A 20745-nucleotide genomic window follows, 5' to 3' on the forward strand; every position below is an offset into this window, starting at 1 on the left:
TACAGTGTCGATCTAAAACGGTGTTTGTGCATTAACAGGTGTCAACCATGTCGGTAAGCAAATGAGCGGTCTGAACTTATTACCCAGCGTATTTTTATTTTGGTCGCGCATGCGCACCACTTGTATGCACCCCTGCCAATGGCTATGCGGCCATGCGCCGACATTTAACTGATTCTGATAAGAGAACTGACTTTCAGTTTTAAGAAATTATTACACATAACGATCATAAACTTCCAGTAACTGACACAAGCACATAGGCCTAATGATCAGCACAAATAAAATACATAAATATGAGCATTTTGAATATATGGGTACACAAAATAGGCTAGGTTATGAAGTTGATGCTCATGGTGTGACCATTTTCTATGGGTGTGACTTATTTAAAACTAGCATTTTATAAGCTCACAATAATTAATATACTATATATTTGAAGTATTAAACATAATTGTCACCACGGAGCCATAAAAAAAAAACAACAACAACAACAAATACATACATACATATATATATATATATATATATATATATATATATATATATATATATATATATATATAATAAAAGTCCATCTTCAAAAAAGTGCCAACACGCAGCTTTACCACTTTTTATTAAAAAGAACATAGCTATTCCAAGTTCATAAGCTATTTTTGATTACTAAGCGTTATTTTCCAAAACACCAGTGACTCTGAGCCGTTTTAGCACTGGATTGATAAGAATACTTATTTACTTTTATAAGAGTTAAGTAACGAGCACGCGCTTGTTACACAAGTGCATCGCGTGCGGCGTGTTTGTGCTCATGGTCGCGCGGACTTCCGTGCGTTTGGTTTGGAGTCATTTTATCCAAAGTAGAATGGGAGATATGTCCTCCAAAGTGCGAATGCCATCTCCGGAGGAAGCGCTGCCTGGAAGGGAGCAGAGCATGAAAGTGTCAGGTATGGCGTTGTGAATTTCTCTGACTTTCTCAGTTCACGCGGCTATCAGCGGTCAAACAAAAGGCAGCGCTGTAAGGTTTTAATTCGCGATGGGATACATAACGTTACAATGTTATAGGTTACGGAATTGCAGCATAAGCTTACGTGTGCAAAAAGAAATCTATGATGGGTCTTCTGCGATCGAGGAAACGGGGGGCTTTGTTTAGTTTTTCCTGGATCTGTGCGACGCGCATGCGCAGTGCTACAGTAACATCTAATAGTCATTTGGTTTATTCTTGACATCCAGATAGCGGGTATTTGCAGACTTTATTTACTCCCATTTCCTTACTCAATAGTCAATTCATATGTTGTGTGACGCCCTATAGCAGTATCAGTACATCTTACTCAGCCCCTTTTCTCTTTTTCATTTTTTTAAAATAAATGTTTCACTTCAGAGTACCATTTAGGTGGAGCAAAATGTTTTCAAAGTAAGTCTTTTTTTTACTGAGTAATATCTCCAACACTCTTGGCATTAAATATTCAATATCTTTTTCCTCTGAGGCAAGAGCACAGGGTAGTAAAGGGCAATAAAAAGCACACTTGCAGACCGTGGATCAGAACAGCTGACTCAGGCTCTTACATAAAAATGGAAATGCTGCTTCAAGTAGAGTGAAGAGCTCTGATGGGAACAGGAGGCTTGCTACGAATCCTAAATCACACCGTTTAAGTGACATCATTTAATCGGAAAAGAAAACATTTAGTTAGAATAGTAAGTAGTTATTTATTTAGCACACTTTTATCCAAAGTGAAATGAATAATGTGGGTGCAGTTATTAAAGGGACAGTTCAAAAGGTTATTTTTACACACCCTCTCTAATTTCCAAAACTATATAGCATTTTTTCCCTTGAAACACCTTTTGTTTTTTTTTTATTGAAAAAAAATGGAGCATGTAGGCTATCCACTGTGTGTTCCACTGAAAAAATAACAGCATACGGGTAGGAGTAACAAGAACAGACTTTTCATTTTTGAGAAAACCATCCCTTTTGGAGCAGATCTCTTGTCTTGCTCAAGGGCACAATAGTGATAAAACAAGGCATGTTTCTTTTGGAGGTCGAACTAGCAATTTTCTGGCTTCCAGCCCCGGGCCCGTCCTCCCAGCAGCAGGTCCAAGTGGACATTTCCTTCCCATTTTTGCAGATATTGCATTTGCATTCATTTAAATTGGACAGCTGTGGACTTAGGTTGGAAAGGAATCTTTGGAGTAGCCGATGATAGGTTATTGTTGTAAATCGGCCTAGAAGTTAATACGTATAATAATAATATTGTGTCTGCAATGCATCGCTCTCAGGAGCATCCGCAGGCTGCTTGACATGCGACTCACATTGGCGTTCAGTGCAATGGCATTAAGCGTGCCGTGCAGGGATCCACCCCTTCAGACTGCAGTGAACTGATCATCAGCGCTCGCCTCTCAAGGCTTCCCCTTGGCAACGGGACTCCACCGCGGAGCTGGAAGGTTGCCAGGTAACACTCTGCAACACTGACACACGCGTGTCTCGCTTTGAAGATGTAATGAACCTGGTTGAAGGTTACAGACCACAGAACAGATGGAAGAATGAGATCAGAGCTTAGGGCATGCGATGTCTCTTTGAACACGAGCAGCTCGTACAAAAAAAACTTTGTGGGCGCTTAGCTCATGTGCTGAAGGAACTGCTTCAGTTCTTTCAAGTTATGTTGGTGTGGACTTGTACTTTTTTTTTATTTATTTTTTAATTATCATTACAAATCAATTATGCTCAACAAGGCATTTATTTGATCAAAAATACATTAAAACAGTTCTTTTAAATTCCAATAATATTGCAAAGTATTACTGATTTTAATATATATTAAATATTATATAATTTATTTTTAAGATGGCAAAGCAGTTTTTTTAACATCAGTACTCCAGTCTTCAGTGTCACATGATCCTTCAGAAATCATTCTGATTAACATTCGACTTCATTGTATCTGTAAAAAAAACAAACACTGTATAACAGGATTCACTCAAAATTGAAATTCTATAATAATTTATTCATCCTCATGTCATTCTAAATTTTTATGACTTTCTTTCTTGTGTGGAAAACAAAAAGACTATAGTGTTTTGTCCATGTAATACAGTAAAGTCAATGGGGTCCAAACTTGTTTTGGACACCAGCATTCCTCCTGAACACATCTTCTTTTGTGTTCTACAGTTGAAAGAAAGTCACACAGGTTTGAAATGACATGAGGGTGCGTAAATGTTGACAGAATGTCATTTTTTTGGATGAGCTATCCCTTTAAGTGGCACCCATAATTACACACAATTTAATTTCTGATTATAACAGATTATTCTGATTATTCAAATTATAACAGACATTTGTGACTATACATATTTTTCTGCTTTTAAGTGCTTTGTATTTTAGACAGTCTAATTAAAACACACACACAAAAAATTTCATCCGGTGGAATGCTTGACCTTGGAGTCAGTTTAAAAGTATATTTCATTTTTCCCAGGAAAAGATGCAAAGAAAATGAATTGTGAAATTTGAATAGTGGTTTGATAGTCGATTAAGTAGTACAGAATAAATACTTCTCTAATAGGGATGTTGTGCTATTGAACATCATACATGTGGTCTTTGCTTAAACATTAATTCTAACCAAAGCAGCAAAGATTACATTTGGTATATATTAAAATGATATTTAATAGGAAATATAGATTGTCAGTGCAATATGGACCAACTGTTTTCACAGCCTCTAGTTGTTCATTTGCCGTGCTAAATATCACAACAGTTTTGTGGTAGTGCATTTGAATACATGGTTTGGTTTCCATGTAAGTGAGGAATTTTTTTTAGGGAGGGTGTCCTTAGGGCCGTCCCGCTTTGGCACAGCATCGCTGCCATGTCCCCAAAAATGGCAGTAGAAGCACAGGAGGTGCTGTTTTGGCACGCGCTGAAAAGAGGAACGGCAGCAGGACTTTTCCCTGCTAAGATAGATCTGAAAGTGAGTAGGTGAAACACGGAGCAACTCTCGAGTGCCAGTGGCTAACAACGGATGAAGCGGATGGGCAGTCAAAGGAGGAACGTTGGAAGTGCGGGGACGCTGGGGAGATTGGCATGACAGACATTCCAATGTCCTCACGTCTGTGCATCTGGCGAGGGAGGAGGGGAGGGGACCGTATCTGGATGGAGGTGGCAGGGAATGGCAGAGAAGAGAAATTAATTTGAGATTCGTTTTGATCAATTTGCCTAAATTGGCGCTTTTTCGGGGGGAGGAGGGGGGCCCAGACGAGCAGACACAGGCTGGAGCTCCGCCAGGGTTTCTCGGGAAAGTTGCCACGCCGGGAGTGCGGGAGCACGGAGAGGGAGAGGAATGGAAGAGAAAAAACCCAGGCGAGACTTGGCAGGGTTTTATCGCAGCTCCCTTTGTCTGTTTGCTCAGCTTTTGCGCAAAGGAAATCAAAAATACCCAGAGTGCAGGAGCTCAGCTTTAGTGCTAAAAAACCAAATCTATGAAGAAAACTACCTTCTACTTTGCAAGAAGCTAGTGCAAAGGTGACGAGACGTTTTTAACAATTCTGGAAGAATTGTGCGTTCCCCATTTTTTTTTGGACTGGACTTTTGAAGTTGATTGCGCCAAGAGATGACCATGTGTCTTTGTTATCTTAACCGCAGATGAAGATGCATCTGACTTGTGTTCTAATGGCTTCACTATTGGAGAGAATGTCTGGGACCTACAAACGGCATGTGCTAAAGAAAAGTTTGCGCCTCCATGATTGGACTACAAAGTTTGGTTTTTACTTTTATACATTTTAAACTTTTAAAACTAAGAGCCAGAACCAAGACATTGCGTTCCTAAGATGGAAATGGATGTTTTCGTCTTGGAGGAGGAAGTTAGGTGACTTTCCAAGTGTCCTCATCAACAGTCTTCTTTCTTTGAGGTGTGTCTCCAGAAAACCAAGACCATAATCCAAAATGTTTTGCATTTAAATCTGTTTATCACAGTGCATTTAGATAAGTGAGGGCATAAATAGACTGTTTTTGTTTTCAGGTGATATTCCAGAATTAGGGAATTTAATGCTTTACAAGAAGAAGATGGATTGTTGGTCGGCCATTTTGGTGCTGAAAAGCTTGCGGTCAACAGTGAATGTCTGGAGTATAAAGAAGGCCTGGATGTTGATTCCTTAACATCTGTAAGTGGTTTCTCTTTCAAGCCAAATAATGCAGGTTTGTCTCATATTAATACAGATACAATCACATGCTAGAGGTTTTTTCTCAGTTGGTATTCTTGACGCTTGGAGTCATTGTTACAGTGTTGTGCTGTTATCATTGGTTGATTATATTTATCAGGATGTGAGGTGCATAAAAAGTGAGTGATCGTTTTCCACTCATTCTGTGCCTGCTTTTTCTCATGCTTGGTACACGGCATCCGTCTGTACTTACTTTATAGCTTCCTCTCACCAACTTTTATACTAATACACTGGTTTTCTGTCTCTCACAGCCACACATTGGCATTGCACTCGGATTCTGGCTGCACCAGGCTTCCAGTTAATAACTGTGAAAAGGGCAGGAATAGAGAAGAGACAGAGATAGATTTTGTTGATTCTGTGCCAGGATGAATTTGCCAGATGTGTTTCATCGCAAGACAGGTGTTCATGGCTGATAGAACAGGTGCAATATGATGTTTGGTTTCTCTGTTTTACATCAATACTCAAAAAAGCAAAGGCCTAAACTCTCTTCGACAGAATTTTAATCATGTGGACTTTTTTTAATCACCAGACAGTATTTCTGACCTTTGAAGATGGATCCAAATTGAATATCTCTTCACTTCATCTGATTTGTTTTATGAAGTAGAAATTTTTCTTTTCTTTTTGCCACCAGTGTCTCAGAACATCTACTTGGGAAACTGCAAAATGCCAGTTGGAAACTCTCCATTGCTATGAACTAAAAAAACTGCTTGATTCTACACCACATTTAGCTATTTATTTAGATGATTGTTTGGTAACTTTTCTTTTTCTTTTCTTTTTTTTTTAAAGGACAGGTGTGTTGTGTGTCATAAGCACAACCTAATGCAAAGTCTAAATATCTTTCCCAAACAAAATTGATTAGACCAGAAGTTGAAGCTCAAGCAATGTTTTGAAATCTCCAAAGAACTTTTAACTCTTTAACATTGAAGAATGTGACATGTTTGGGGTCAGGAAGACCCTTCTTGAGCAGCAAATCAGCATATTAGAATAATTTCTGAGGGGTCATGTGACACTGAAGACTGGAGTAATGATGCTAAAAATTCAGCTTTGCCATCACATAAATAAATTACATAAATACATATTTTTTTAATAGGAAATAGTTATTTGACACTGTATTCACAATATTATAGTTTTCCTGTATTTTTGATCAAATAAATACGGTCTTGGTGAGCATAAGAGACTTCTTTGACTTTCAAAGACATTACAATTTTTTTACCTACCCCAATCTTTTGAACGGTATTGTGTATATGTATGTATTGAAATATTGCATACTTTTACAGCATTTTATTAATAGTGAGAACTGAGTTCCTCATGCTTGAGGATTGTATTTTGGGCTCTTGAGCTTTTTTCCTGCCTAAGTGAACAAGTAGAAGAGTCCAACCATGCATGTGTAACAGTGGCAGTAAATTATTCATAACTTCCTTGGGAGATAATAGAAAACCTAATATGTTGCATGCCTTTTCTCAGCAATAGTTTTTTGAAACTCAGAAGTAGACCTTTTAACGGTTGCAGAAAAGCAGTGTGGTGTTTTTGGTGAATTATTGTGCACGTTGACCAACTTTAAGTCATTTAATGTCTTGAGAATCTAGCCTCCTTTAGTATTATTTGCAATTGTCTTTCTCTTTGCTGATGTGCTGTAGCTCAAATGATGTTCCTGTGAACACACACACTCTATAAATATGCACCTTATATACTTATAGTCAATTTGGATAAGTGTCTGCCAAATGCAGGAATGTAAATGTAATCTGACCTTAGAACCCTAATGTGCAGAGAATAGGAAGATCTGTAAGTGTGATATGATTAAGTAGATCATTAAAAAAGGCTGTTACACACTCCCTCTGTCTCCCACAGTGCACTTTGCCCTGCTCTATAACACCTCTGTCAACACACAGGTCTTGTTTTGCTTTCAGCAGTTATCGGACCTGTCTGTCTTGCCACTGATTTATAAAAGTTGGCTTATGTACTGATTTAATGTTTTATGACAGATTTGGACTATTGGATTAAAATCATTCCAAGGTCTTGAATGGGCTTGCACTTTCACCTTGAGAAAACATTAAATTAATGTTCTGGGTAAGGTTAAGCTTGATCAGAAAATCATTTTGGCTCAGTTTGTAAAATTTGTGGAAACGTATGCATATACAATGGAAGTCTATGGAGCAAGACATCAGGAGAAATGTTAAAATATACTATTACCACAAGGGATAGTCCACCCAAAAAATGAAAACCCTCATGTCATTTTGATAAATTATATCCTGTTGTTTGGCTCTCAATAATCTTCAGAATGTCATCTTTTGTGGAAAGAAAGAAAGTCATACATCTTTGGAATGATATGAGGGTGAATAATAAATGATGACAGAATTTACATTTTTGGGTGATCCATCCCTTTAAGAACATTATATAGGCTATGCTAATATGTTAACGTGAAACTTTACTAACTTTGTCTGCAAATTTAAATTTAAATCGTGCAAGGAAACCAAAAAAATAGCATCTGCTGTTGTTAAAAAGGTCATTTAGACTACTTTGTAGCTCAAATAATGCTCATTTTAGTATATAATGAATATAACTGCTTCTACACCCACCAGAATGCTTTGTTCAGTAGACTTCCATTATAACTGCACTGGCCGAAATCATGGTCTCTTGTAATTGACAGCCTGACAAAGATGCTTTTGACAAAGCTTAGTTTGTTTTCAACATTTTCGCAATGTAATGGAAGTACCAACAGATCTTTTCCTCTCTAATGTGGTGGGGTTTAAGTGGACTAAATTATTGGAGAAATCCTCAGAAAGAAAGAATTTTGATCAATTATGAGCTCAGAACATTTTTAATAAATGAAACACGCACGGAAGACTCGTTCAATAAGATCAATTACGAGCACTTGGAAAATAGATGGGGTGAATTTCTATTTCATGCCTACTTTAAATGGTGGTGCTGTTGGATATATGAAATGGCTATTTTAATTTCTTTCTCCCTAACTGAATGGGATTTTTCCAAAACTGGTATAGGCTCAGTGACGTCTTCATTCTTTTTGCAACATGGTGGAAGTTGGAATGGCTTTGAACGGTTGAGTCCAAGAAGACGGCAAATGAATATCACTGCGTTGAGTTGGTGGATTTGGCATCATGGCTGTGCGTATGATAAATTTCCAAATCTCACAGCTTGAGAAGGGTGTTTTCAAGAGATAAAAATGATTCTTTCTGAAAATGTGTTTGGATTCCTAATGCAGGTTGCAAAAAGACTCGCTCTCTTTGCTCAGAGGACGCAACAGTCCACCTGTTTGTCTGAACAAAGAACTGAAGGAATTAAAGATATGATGTGTTCTGGGTCCTACAGTGCATTTCATTTTGCTGGTTTTTTTTGTTTTGTTTTTTACCTCTGGTGAGCAAAACCCCCTTTAATCTTAGCTCCAAAGAACTGCACTGACAGGCAGGTGTGGAGCGCTAGTCGCCATGTTTGATGTTGACACATAATCGCAAGATGAAGGGAGAAGGAAGCTTTTTCACTCACAAAGAGATCTCTCTCACTCCTTCACCTCTGTGGCCACACGTCTACCCGTTACCGGCTCATTAGTGATCCTGTCTTCCTTTATATTGAAAGAATAGGAGCAGGAGGGTAAAACCCTGTCTGTCGCACATGCCCTGTGTTGCAGAAAGAGAGTCGCCAGTTCCACTCATCACAGTATAGCGTCTAGGTTGCTATTTTTGGAGGACTTCTAAATGTTCTGTAGTTGAAGAAAATCAGGTAATAATGATGTAAACACACTGACCCACTATGGTTTAAGTGCTTTTTCGTAAGTTAGTCTTGAGGAGATGTGTAAAAATTGCATCTTAAGAGATTCAAAGATTCAAATTGAATAATTCACAGATGCAAACTGATTGATAATGAGGTGTTTTAAATGGCGTTTTCCATGCTACTATTTTTGTAGCATGTACAAATATATACACAAAATACAACATTAATTGGTGTTGATGAGATATGTGAAAATAGTCATGAAGATTCAGTATGAATCATCACACAGTAGTTTGCTACATTACACTACTAATGCTACTTTTGCAGTATATGTAAAAGTATGAACAATGTGCAAAACAGAGATTTAAACACAAGTATTCTCAAGCTCAAGTTATTTTCATGTTTACAACATAAAATACATCAATAATATCCTAGTGTGATTTTTTTTTTAAAGCTTTTACTTGAAAAAGACTTGCAAAGTCTTCTAACTCAGACTTCCATGGGAAAAGTTTTTTTTATATATATAAAGATTGAAAGAGTTGTTGAAAGCTAAATATTGGTGGCGTCATGCAACCGTGGTATAATTTATTTATAGCCATTTATTTAGGCTTCAAAATTCATAAAAGTTGTGCTCATTTGTGAAATGTCATGATGAACAAAACGTGTCACAAAGCATATTTTCTGCAATAATCCAAAAGCCAATGGAAAAATGGTTCAGTGGCATCAATTCCAGCGTGAGCCGAGTCCTCATCATCCTTTTGAAGTGCTTGCAAAGTGGATTTGCAGTGCTAATAAAAAGTGTTTTCTTGACATGTCAACAATGCGAACCAAACTCTTCCAGGGTGCATCTACAACTACAGTATTTGAGGGTGGGTCATAGGCGTTGATCGTTGGCAGCCAATGAAGACCATAGGCTGGCATTATGCAAATGTGTTACATTGTTACATAGGTTTGTAACAGGAAGTGAGACTGGAATGGCTGATGACTTATTTCAGCAGTTCAGAATCGATTCTTTCTTTAGAAGACAAAAACTTTGTTTCTTTGATCTTTAAAACTTTGCAGACCGTTTACATTCACAAACAGCTTTATTGCACTGCATGAAAGGTAATATTAAAAAAGCATAATACAGCACTTTAAATTTACAGTGAAGTCATGTGACAAAATTGTAGCATACTACTGTATGCAATGTTTGGCGTGGCATACCAGTTTTGCAAAATAGTGGGCGTTATACAGTATATACTGTGCAGTCTGCTTCAAGCAATACATTTGCTTTCTATTCCAAACAGCCTTGTTTAATCACCATGACAAAGGAAGTGATTAAGTGTTGGGTATTTTACAAAATGATAGTCTCTTGGCAGTCCTTGGGTGACGACATGCTGTTGCCAATGGTGACAATATCAAATGAACTGGAATGAACTGAACACTTTCATTCCATAGCTGAATATGAAGCGTGAGGAACGCTTTAGCCATGTAAATATAGCTTTGTATTTGATGCGGTTTCTCTTCTGATTTCACCTCTATGTCGTTCTCATTCTCTCTAGCCATCCCCCACCCTTCTTCTGATTGGTCGAATTAACTCTGCAGCCTCCTGTTGTGAATAATTACTTTTGATCCAATGCGGATCTCTCTCTCTCTCTCTCTCTCTCTCTCTCTCTCTCTCTCTCTCTCTCTCTCTCTCTCTCTCTCTCTCTCTCTCTCTCTATCCTCCGCAGTTTTCAGATTTCTCTTTTAAAATGTTCTTGTCACTTCCCTATATCATACACACATGTAAACACACACTCTACATGTTAAGGGCGCTTTCTGCTCTGTTATTACGGCAGACGATACCTCTCTGAGTTATTGCTTTGGTTGTTAAAGCGATAGTTCATGCAAAAATTCTGTTGTAAGTCTCATGCTTTTCCAAACTCATATTGAAGAAGATCTTCAGAAGATCAGGAGTTTCTTTCTTCCATGGAACGTAAAATGAGACGTTATATGGAGATTATTCACACTGTCCTTTTCCTATAGTAAACCCTCTACAAAAATGACTAAGAACACCCTAAAAGTAGTTCATATGACTCGTCGTGTGCTATATTCTTCTGAAGTCTTTTGAAGCCATGGGATAGCTTTGTGCAAAGAACAGATTGCCATAGCTCGTAGCATTATGTTAGTGTAGACGCATGATTTCTCGCACCAGTTCCAAGGACTTAAAAGGAAGTTGAAACAGATCAACAGATCTTTTCTTCTACATTGTAACATAAATCTGAGTTTAAATCTTTATTTTAGTGTTGTGATGTATTTCCAAGTGAAACGGAATATTGAATAGAGGGCAGAGTTTTACTTTGGCGCACCTCCTCTCCACACTGATGGTTTGAGGTGAGTGGTTAAGGGTATTCAACCCAACCCGTCAAACTGACGTCATCAGAGAAGGAACGCCATTCCAGAGCGGAAGCAAATTTTGAGATTTTGATTAAAGATTTCCACGACAAAAATGTTTTTCTGTGCATTAACTTAAACAGATTAATTGTTCACCACAAGACTAGTAATGTGCGCTGACAAAGTAAATGGGGTCAATTTTGAATTCATGATGACAAATCTTCGCTTCTGAAGACTTGAAATACAGGGCACAGGTCATATAGACTACTTTTATAGCACTTTCATTATTCTTTCTTGTCATTTTTTGGAGCTTTCAATTGTAATGGGGGTGGGGGGACGGGGGACGGCAGGAATATTATAACTACATCTCATTTTGTGTGTTCGTACTGGAATGACATAAGGCTTAGTAAATGATGACAGAATTTTCATTCCTGGGTGAGCTAACCATTTAAATGAAGGTAATAGTGGTATTTTGTCTGCTTTTGCTCTTGCGCTGAACTCTGTTCTTCTCTCCTGGATGTCCTCTGAAAGTGGCAGGCCACCTCTGGACGGTCTGACAGGCAGAGGAATCAGCATGTCCTGCGCTCTCTCCACGTCCTTAGTGGACCACATGCCTGCACTGCTCTGTTCCGCCTGGCTGACCTGTCAAAAATGTTCTAGTCACACGAGTGGGCTTCTACAGCACTGCTGCATGCGAATGACTTGGCACCTTAGCATTAATTTTTCATGGGCCTTGCCTTTAGATGTTCCCGCTCCTTTTGAATATTACTATTTCAAAGGCCCAGCCCTGCAGATCGCCAGCGTCATCGTGGCCCTGTGGCCGAGGAGTTTCAATACAGGATGATGCTCCCATGCTGGCAATCAAACCACATGGAAGTTGCCCACCTGGAGCATCTGTATCAAAATGCATTGTTGTTCATGAGCGCTATATATAGGTTTCCAATCAGACTTGAGCCCCCCTCACCCCCTAGATGGAAATTGCTTTAAATGTGCTGCTGTATAGGTAAGTTACGTAGGTGGGGGAAGCTGAAGTGTCTTCGTAAATGCAAAGAACGTGTCAGCTGGGAACACTGGGAATTGAATTACAGGAAAGCATAATGCAATCCTTGATATCTACCTACTCTGCCTAATGAAATCAGCAGATGAAAGCACAGCTGGACATTCTTGCAGGATATTACTGTATGAGAAAGTGCTTAGCTGGCTGAGGGAGGGGGTGGAGAGCGCCAGCACCTTTGGGAAAGTACGTGAATGTTCTCACACCAGTGCATGTTCTTTCCACTTCAAGAAAACTCAAGTTTTTTTTACTGAGGCTTTTGTTCAGGGGCGGGGCTATTGGTGCGCCATTGAGGGAAATGAAAAAACGTTAGACTTTAAGTTCTTTATTTACTTTAGTTCTCTTCTATTCTTGTAGTATCGGCTATTAGTATTGACTTATATAATTTATATATTAGAATTTATACACTATCGGTCAAAAGTTTGAAATAATTAATCATTTTTAATGTTGTCTTATGCTCACCATTTCATTTATTTGAGCAAATATACAGAAAAAAACTGTAATATTGTGAAATAATATTACAATTTAAAAGAACCATTTTCTAATGTGTTTTAAAATGTCATTTATTCCTGTGATGGCAAAGCTGAATTTTCAGCATCATTACTCCAGTCTTCAGTCACATGATCCTTCAGACATCATTCTAATAAGCTGATTTTGATGTAATGTGTTGATTTGGTGCTCCAAGTAAAAAAAAATTATTCCAATTATTCCAAATGACAGTTAAGACAGTTATAATGTTATCAATTTCAATTAAATACTGTACTTTTGAACTTTCTATTCATCAAAGAATCCTGAAAAAAAAATGGATCTCGGTTTCCACAAAAAATATTAAGCAGCAAAAACGTCAATAAGAACCATTGTTAATAACCAATATGAAGAAGAACTGAACGCCTAATCAGCATATTAGAATGATTTCTTAAGGATCATGTGACACTAAATGGCTGTTGAAAATTCAACTTTCAACTCAAAATTACATTTTAAAATGTATGCATTTTTTTTTTTAAATTAAATAACCAAATACCAAATAAATGCATGAGAGACTCAATAAAAATCTGAATTATTCCAAAGTTTTTACCAGTAGTGTATTTTTCAGGGGCTGATGTGATGGGTGACGATATTGATGCTGACCATTTTTCATGTCAAAAATTGTATTGACATTTTATGTCTTCTCAGACTGACTGAAGTTGCCCACCCCAGGATGGCATCGTAGCGCCACTGCATTTGTTGATAGGTACAGTTAGGGGTTAAATTGGCATTTTGGAGTTGGGGGAACCCAAAGATCCTGGTGGTGTGGTAAGATATGATTTAACCCCCTTCCACCCTTAAATAAGCACATTTACCTATATGTGAAAGCACTATTTGCACAAATTTACAGATAAAGAACAGACAAGGGTATTTGGAACAGCAGGTATGATATTGCTTATTATGTATTTGTTGTAATACTGTGGTGCAATACAGTAAATGTAATATTATACCACAGGCTTTATGATATTTACTACATCTCTCCGACAGCTCAGTTTTCTCTGTATCCTTTTGGCAGATGAGAGACTAAGATTATCAAAAAGAGATAATGGAATGTGGCGCCTTGGGCGCTCCACGACGAAGGAGCAATATCACCTTATGTAACTGATTCGTGCTTTTAAGACAATTATCTTTTTAGCTCCCTTAATTGCAGGTAAAACAGTCAGCGCTGAGCTGCCCATTATTTTGGCAGAGCTGACTTCTACATACACAGATCTTTTATGCACGGTTTCAGCTGCGCCACACAATGGCAAGTAGGAGGATGAGAGAGAACAAGAAAAAAATCTAATCTGAATCTTTCATCTTTACCTAACAGTAATGACATAGCCACAAACTGAAACAATCTTCCTCTTGACTTCAAACGCACATTTGTCTTGCTGCACTAACATTTGCTCCAGACAGATGACACAAAAGTCCTTTCCTCACCAGTTGTTTTTACATAATGTAGCAGTGACTTCTGATTTTTGTCCTGGTTCAATCTAATTTGCTTTTATTAAGAATGCTATATGAGGTCTTGTTTATTTATTTAGATATATATTATTTAGTTATGAAGACCTAATTTAGGGTTGGTAATTGAGAACAAAAAGAATGAGGTTCACATGTGCATTCTTCTGTTGAATGAATGACGCATATTTGTCAGTTCTTTTTAGCGAGTCAAAAACATACAGCGCAACCCGGCTGCATCCGAAAATGCTGCCTTCGAAGGACACATTCCAAGGTAGGAAGGCATCAAGGCATGTCCGTATCCAATGTTAGCTTCACTTCCTGTCTGAGATGCCTTCATCTGATCGATTTTTGAAGGCAAGACAGCCTTTGATATCCCATAATCCAATGCGTTCCATTCGGTGAAAGTTGCGGTTGCAGTTGCAGGTCAGTTTGTGTAAATGTACGTTTTTGACCAACACTTCTGATGTCATTTCTAGTGAGAAATTACTACTGTAGTAACTAAATATTTGTTTAGTTCTCACCAAATCTCTCTCTATTTTGCTGTAGGTCATTAAACGGAATCAGAAATCGCGATTTCACGGTCAACCTCAGAAATCGTGAGGTACCTGCTTGCGCAATTAATCCGTTTTCGGATGCAGCCCCCTTGTCTGACTGCCGAATGAACATGACTCTTATGGGTCGGTTATTTTTAGAGAGTCAAAAACATAGAGCACAACCAGTGTTGTTCGATTCCCGAGCCGGTCCTTTTTAGCTAATTAATCACATATAGCATAACCAGTCCATTCGATTCTAACTGTGAGACTTAAATCAATGTAGATACTGACTAATTGTTGCCAACTATGCACATTTTGTCAGTTGTATATTATAAAAATAAATGAATGAAATATAGGCTATTACCACATATATTTCCCTAATATATACGAGTTTGAAAGCTGAATATTTAGATCAAAGCCACAAAATATAATCCCCCTCATAGTCAGTCAATCCCTTGCATAATCATTAAATAATCAGCATTCATGCCACACTAGCCTTAGTGAGATTATTTATATGTGTTTGTTTACATCCCCGGGCTGGCATGCTAGAGAACAGTCTGTTTACTTCTAATAAGCTTTCTGTGGCCATTCAATGCAGGCCTGGCTGTCCCTGGAGGTCCTGTCCCAAATCAGGCCCCCTGACCGGGAGAAGGATGCATGCAGGGCTGACACATGAGTGGTTGGCACATGCCAGGCTGCCTGCTGGGAATACCATCCCTCCCAGCACACAGCTCTCACGCCCTCTTCATCCACTCACCCGCCTCCTCCCCTGTGCAGGCTTTTGTTGAGGAATTTTCTATTTCCTATAAAATAGTTGCCAGCTAATGGATTTTTCCTTTATTCATTGGACGTGCTGAGCGATGACTCTCTCGGCACTTCTTAAAGGTGATTTACAATTAAAGAGACTTGGGCTATTTTCTAATGATTCTTTAGCTGAGTGGGTTTTATTGCACTACTAAGCTGTGTTATTAACAAACTGCCGCCTCGGCCCGTCCCTGTGGGACATGCTGAAATGCTTTGTCCTTTTCTCTGCTAGTGAATAAGGCCTTTCTTTCAGTTTGAGGCAGTCCAAAGCTTTTACAGTGTCACGAGAGAGGATCCTGAATAGCGCACATTCCCGCATGCAGCCGGCAAACACACTTGTGCCTATTTAGTGGAAAACGTTCCTGCACAAACGCATGCTATGAAAAGAAACTCTTCGTATAAATAAATAAATAGGCGCATTTCTGTATTCTGTTGCTTCCCCTCTCTTTCTCTGAATGCGTAACATTGCTCATTGTTTGCTTGTTTCATAGTCATTTTATATGCTTTTTTTTTTTTTATGCAGGCGGGCCAGTGACATTATTATATTTTTATTATACATTTTATTAATATTCACCTTACATGACACTCAAGGACACCTTACAAACATAATAAAACATTGAACAAATAATCATTATTACAGCCTGGACAGACTGGATACAAGTATAAAAGGAATCACATAAAAGTCTGCCTAAAAAGATGCGTCTTAAGGCAAGATTTATTTGTATGACATATATTTGTGTCCATTCAATACAACCTATTTAGTTTGAATTAATTTTTAGACATTCAAATAATAAATATTATTTTATGTATTGGCATCTTAAACCCCCAAAATGTCAGGTGCGCAACCGTCTGCACAAATGAACAGACTAAGAAAACTATTTAAAATGGTGTTTTAATATTTACATTATATGATATACATTTTATGTTTGAAACCTTTCATATAAACAAATTTGATAAATATCAGTAGTTAATATCAGTAGTTATAAATTCTCAAATGTCATGGTGGCGTGGGTCTTTTATTCTGAATTGACAAGGTAATAACTGTAAGCATGATATATTGACCCCAATATACCCTTGTGGCAGAGTGAAAAGTTTTGTAGATATATCTCAAATACTGATGAACATAGCTACTTTCAAGTATGGGTTGGTTGGTACACTTTCCATGTCAGGTGGTACAACAAATGTAAAATTAGGAAAATGCTAATTTAAGATAAACTTCTTTACTGTATTTATGAACTTACTAGCATAGGCAAAAGCTAATACAGGCACCCAAAAGTAGAAGCCTGTTCAATCAATGTAACATTAGTTGCAAATGTCAGGTGGCAAAACCAGGAAGTCACGTGGTGCAACTGCAATGAATTTCCCTTTATGAAATAATTAATACATTAAGTTAATATGGTCTATTATTCTATTAATTATATATTTTAATTATTGATCTAAAATGTTAGTCTTAAGTTAAAGAAAAGTAAAACAAAGTTGTACACTTTTTAGTATTTTCATTATAATTTTTGAATAATTTTATATGCCACTATTATTAATCGTTAGCATTTTATTTTACATCCCTGTTCCGCATGTACAATGTACTTATTATAGTCATTACAATAACTGGGTGTTAACTAGGCACTAACTCTGAACCTACCCTAAACCTAACCTAAACCTAACCTTGTACCTTTTATTCCAGTATTTTCTTAGGTAAGTACACATACTATAAACTAAAGTGCAACCGACACGTTTGATGGAATGGGTAGTTTTAAGAGTGGGTTAAAAGGTATGGGAAGGGTCAACAGTGTAATTATAGATGTCATTACAGAAATGTATTTCAGATGTAATATGCAGGCATTTTTAAAATATAAGTGCAATATAAAACATGTCTGTACACAATAAGTGCATTGTATGAAATTATTAATTTAAATAGAACATGGTAGTTAAAGGCACTTAATATAAAGTGGGACCGAGAACTCAGCACAGCACATGGAGGGAGTGCATTAAAAATGACACCGCTAAGGATAGCATATCTTGCAAAAAGAAAGGAGAGGTGCTGAATCTTGTTTAGTAGTTTTATAGTGTTCCGCTAAAGTTGCTATGTATTTAATGCTTTAAACACTTTGATGAATGCATTTTTTATTTTTAACTGACTCAAGCTGATCATTCTTTTTGCATAAATATAGCCTAAAACATGACTTTGTTGTGGTTCAATCACAATTCATTTTCTAACCATGTATCTAACCAATCTATTGCTCAGGACTGTTGCCTGTTCCTATGTTCCGATTCAGCAGATGTGTCAAATGTGAACAAATGGCTGAAAACTAAATTGTGAATATATTGTATTCACTGCATTTACTGGTCCAATCTGTTGAAAATTTTCTTTTTTTTTTAGCTCCAGATTTGCTGTCCTTGTTTGATGAATTTGACCAACGATTTTGGGATAATATATCATGTATAACAAACAAATAATAAATAAATAATATTATTACTATTATTATTATCATCATTTTGATAAGTTTTGTGATGAAATATCAATATGATGATAATAATAATAATAATAAGCGCAATTATTATTATTTCTAAATGATAATAAAAAATAAATATTAGTATTGTAATATTTCACTGTAAAATAACAAATTGAGTATTTAAGAAAAATAATAATTTGACATTGCAACTAAAATTACTGTAATACTATTTATAGCTCTCCTAACTTCTGCATTTTCAAACATTAAATCATCAACTTTTATTTTGACATAAAACTGCAAGGAGCCCTAAAGCTTTTTTGACAGAAGTTAATCAATGTTTCTCATTACGCTCTAAGACACCAAATCATGAGCTGCTCATGTATAAAAGAACACAGTGCCACACTTCACTCTGACAAACACAGCGCATATACTTATTTCAATACATCACAGCCTTTGTGTTTTGATAAACGCACTAAGCCATATCACGATTTCGTTTTTCTTTCGATTATTTGTGCAGCCCTACTGGAGCCCATTAATAGCGTCTAGCAGCGCTTATGATTTTATTAACTATCACTTACAGGCAACACGTGATATAATATTTATAGTAATTAACGTATCATTCCAATATGTAGAATTTTTTCTAGCTAGTGTTGAGCTGAAACAGTAGCAGCTACCATTGCTCTACTACTGACATGTTTGTATGGTAAACCGGCTAGGTAAAATGCCTTTTACGAAACCATAAGTCTGTATATGACTGAGTGTCTGTATCAGGCGTCAGATGCCCCTACTTTATTAAATGGATGCAATTCACAGCGTAACATAAGAAGCTAAAGTGTTCTGAAAGTGTTATGGATCGATTTTTCTCTTTTGAATGGCGATTTCTCAGACAGAGCTGCATATAAGGCTTTCCGCGAGTCCACCCATGTTTTTTTCTTTGGATTATGCTAACAAGTATATTTCCTCTATTGAGTGGATGCAATCTCAATCTTTTACCCCGCCATCATCTCCGTCTATATGTTCGACTGCAATCAACCGCTGGACTTTTCAAAAGACCAGCGGATCTCCTTCTTGAGGAGGTGGACGTCTGGGAACCTATTGACCAGCTTAATGGCAGCGCATTAAAAGCATCCTGGATGACATGGCCTCTCCAACACACAAGTGCCTTGTCTCCCCTTTAAGCCCTGTAATGGATAAGAGCTTGGCCAGAGTCTCATGTCAGCAATATGATTGCCTACTATTTCCTCCTTGCACAAGACTCACCTCCAGACAAAGTGCTCTTAAAGTCCATATAGGCCGAACCTTCTTCATGCATCACGGTGATGCAAAACATTGGAGGAATTCTATCCGTGCCATCCATTTTTGCATGACAGCCAGATACAGTGTGAGTTGTCGCTGTTTTCTTCCCATGCGTAGGTTTGCTGGTTTGTTTCGGCTTTTTTTGTCTGATTATGATGTGTTGGCAGCGCTACAGACAGGCAGCCGGTATAATCAGCTAAAACAATGGGCCGTAATAGCTGAGAGCGTAGCCGCTCCTCTCATCAGCTCTCATTATAAACACAGACGCTGTGTCGCTATCGCTAGACGACACAGGCGTGGATCAAAGTGCATGCCTGATCGCAGAGAGCTATCGAACAAGCCGTGTTTTGCGGTATATGAGGACATCGTGCTCTGAAAGTTTATTGCGGTATCAGCAGCACTTGTGGTCTGTTTTGATGATCAAAGATGAGAGTGTCTGGTTGACCGATGATGTATTCTCTATCCCCTATATGACTGGACCATGCATAAGAGCCATGTGAAATGCTGGAATCCATATCTTATTTCTTCCATAAAGTATGTGTCGAGAACGCTAGTTAAATGTTGTTTAGAAAGCTTGAGTAATTCACCATTTATACAAATACGTCAGTGCAAATGCGTCTAGCTATTCAAGCTTGATTTCACAAATCGTTGTGCTCTCTAATGCACGTACACTTTGTATTTTTTAAAACTGCCCTTAGAAATACCTACTGCCAGTTTCTCTTTCAGGTCAACTCTCATCATGGTGAAGTAACATTTTGAAGAGAATGTTGCTGAGCAATTTAGCTGAATAGCTAGTACCAGACACATTTAAAGGTAATTCTGTTGCCCATAAGTATTGTGGTTTGCAAGTAATTCATCAAAATATTTATTGACATATTTTGTTGATCCTGGAACAACATTCTTGTCTGAAAATTTCGGCCACATCCACACGAAGCCAGACACGGATAAACAATTGAACAATATAAACAACCATAAATGGCCTGGTACAAAATATGAAATGTCTTAATCAGACAACAGACAAGCATCATAGCATAAGAAAGAAAATATAAGTAAATAAAAATGCATTAAAGTAAATAATAAATAAAGAAATAATAGAGGCTCAGTAGCTTCTGCAGCACGAACACAAGCATGTAGTCCGCAGTTGATGTTGCTGTTATGTGACGTAGCGGTGTCTGACTAGGGTCACAAAATAAATGGATTGGCTGTACACACGAAAACGCAAGGGTATCGTTTTCAGATTTATTCACTCTGAGACCCGGTTTAAAAAAATAGCGGTTTCATGCTCCCAAAAACGCCGGATCCGTCTGGACGAAACGGCGATTCGATACAAAACTTTTACGTATACAGCTAAACATGTCTCCGTGTGTACAAGGCCTTAGTCCTAATAACT

The 20745-nt window shown here is 37.6% G+C and overlaps 1 protein-coding gene across 2 annotated transcripts in view; it reads left to right on the top strand.

The window, feature by feature from the left end:
- Positions 1 to 567: 567 nt before the first annotated feature.
- The window catches only part of msraa (methionine sulfoxide reductase Aa), a 69049-nt gene continuing 48871 nt past the window's right edge, over positions 568 to 20745 (top strand). The window contains exons 1-2 of one of the 2 annotated variants that reach the window (XM_079888231.1): positions 3827 to 4863; positions 4974 to 5115. Coding sequence is in view for 1 of the 2 variants with exons in the window: in XM_079888230.1 (XP_079744356.1) it covers positions 797 to 932 (136 nt within the window). In the remaining variant the exon portion in view is untranslated. Of the gene's footprint in view, positions 933 to 3826; positions 4864 to 4973; positions 5116 to 20745 lie in introns of those variants that run through there. The other variant, XM_079888230.1, reaches the window with a different exon arrangement.

The sequence above is a fragment of the Squalius cephalus genome (genome assembly GCF_949319135.1).
Source record: "Squalius cephalus genome assembly, chromosome: 12".
Classification (NCBI taxonomy): Eukaryota; Metazoa; Chordata; class Actinopteri; order Cypriniformes; family Leuciscidae; genus Squalius; species Squalius cephalus.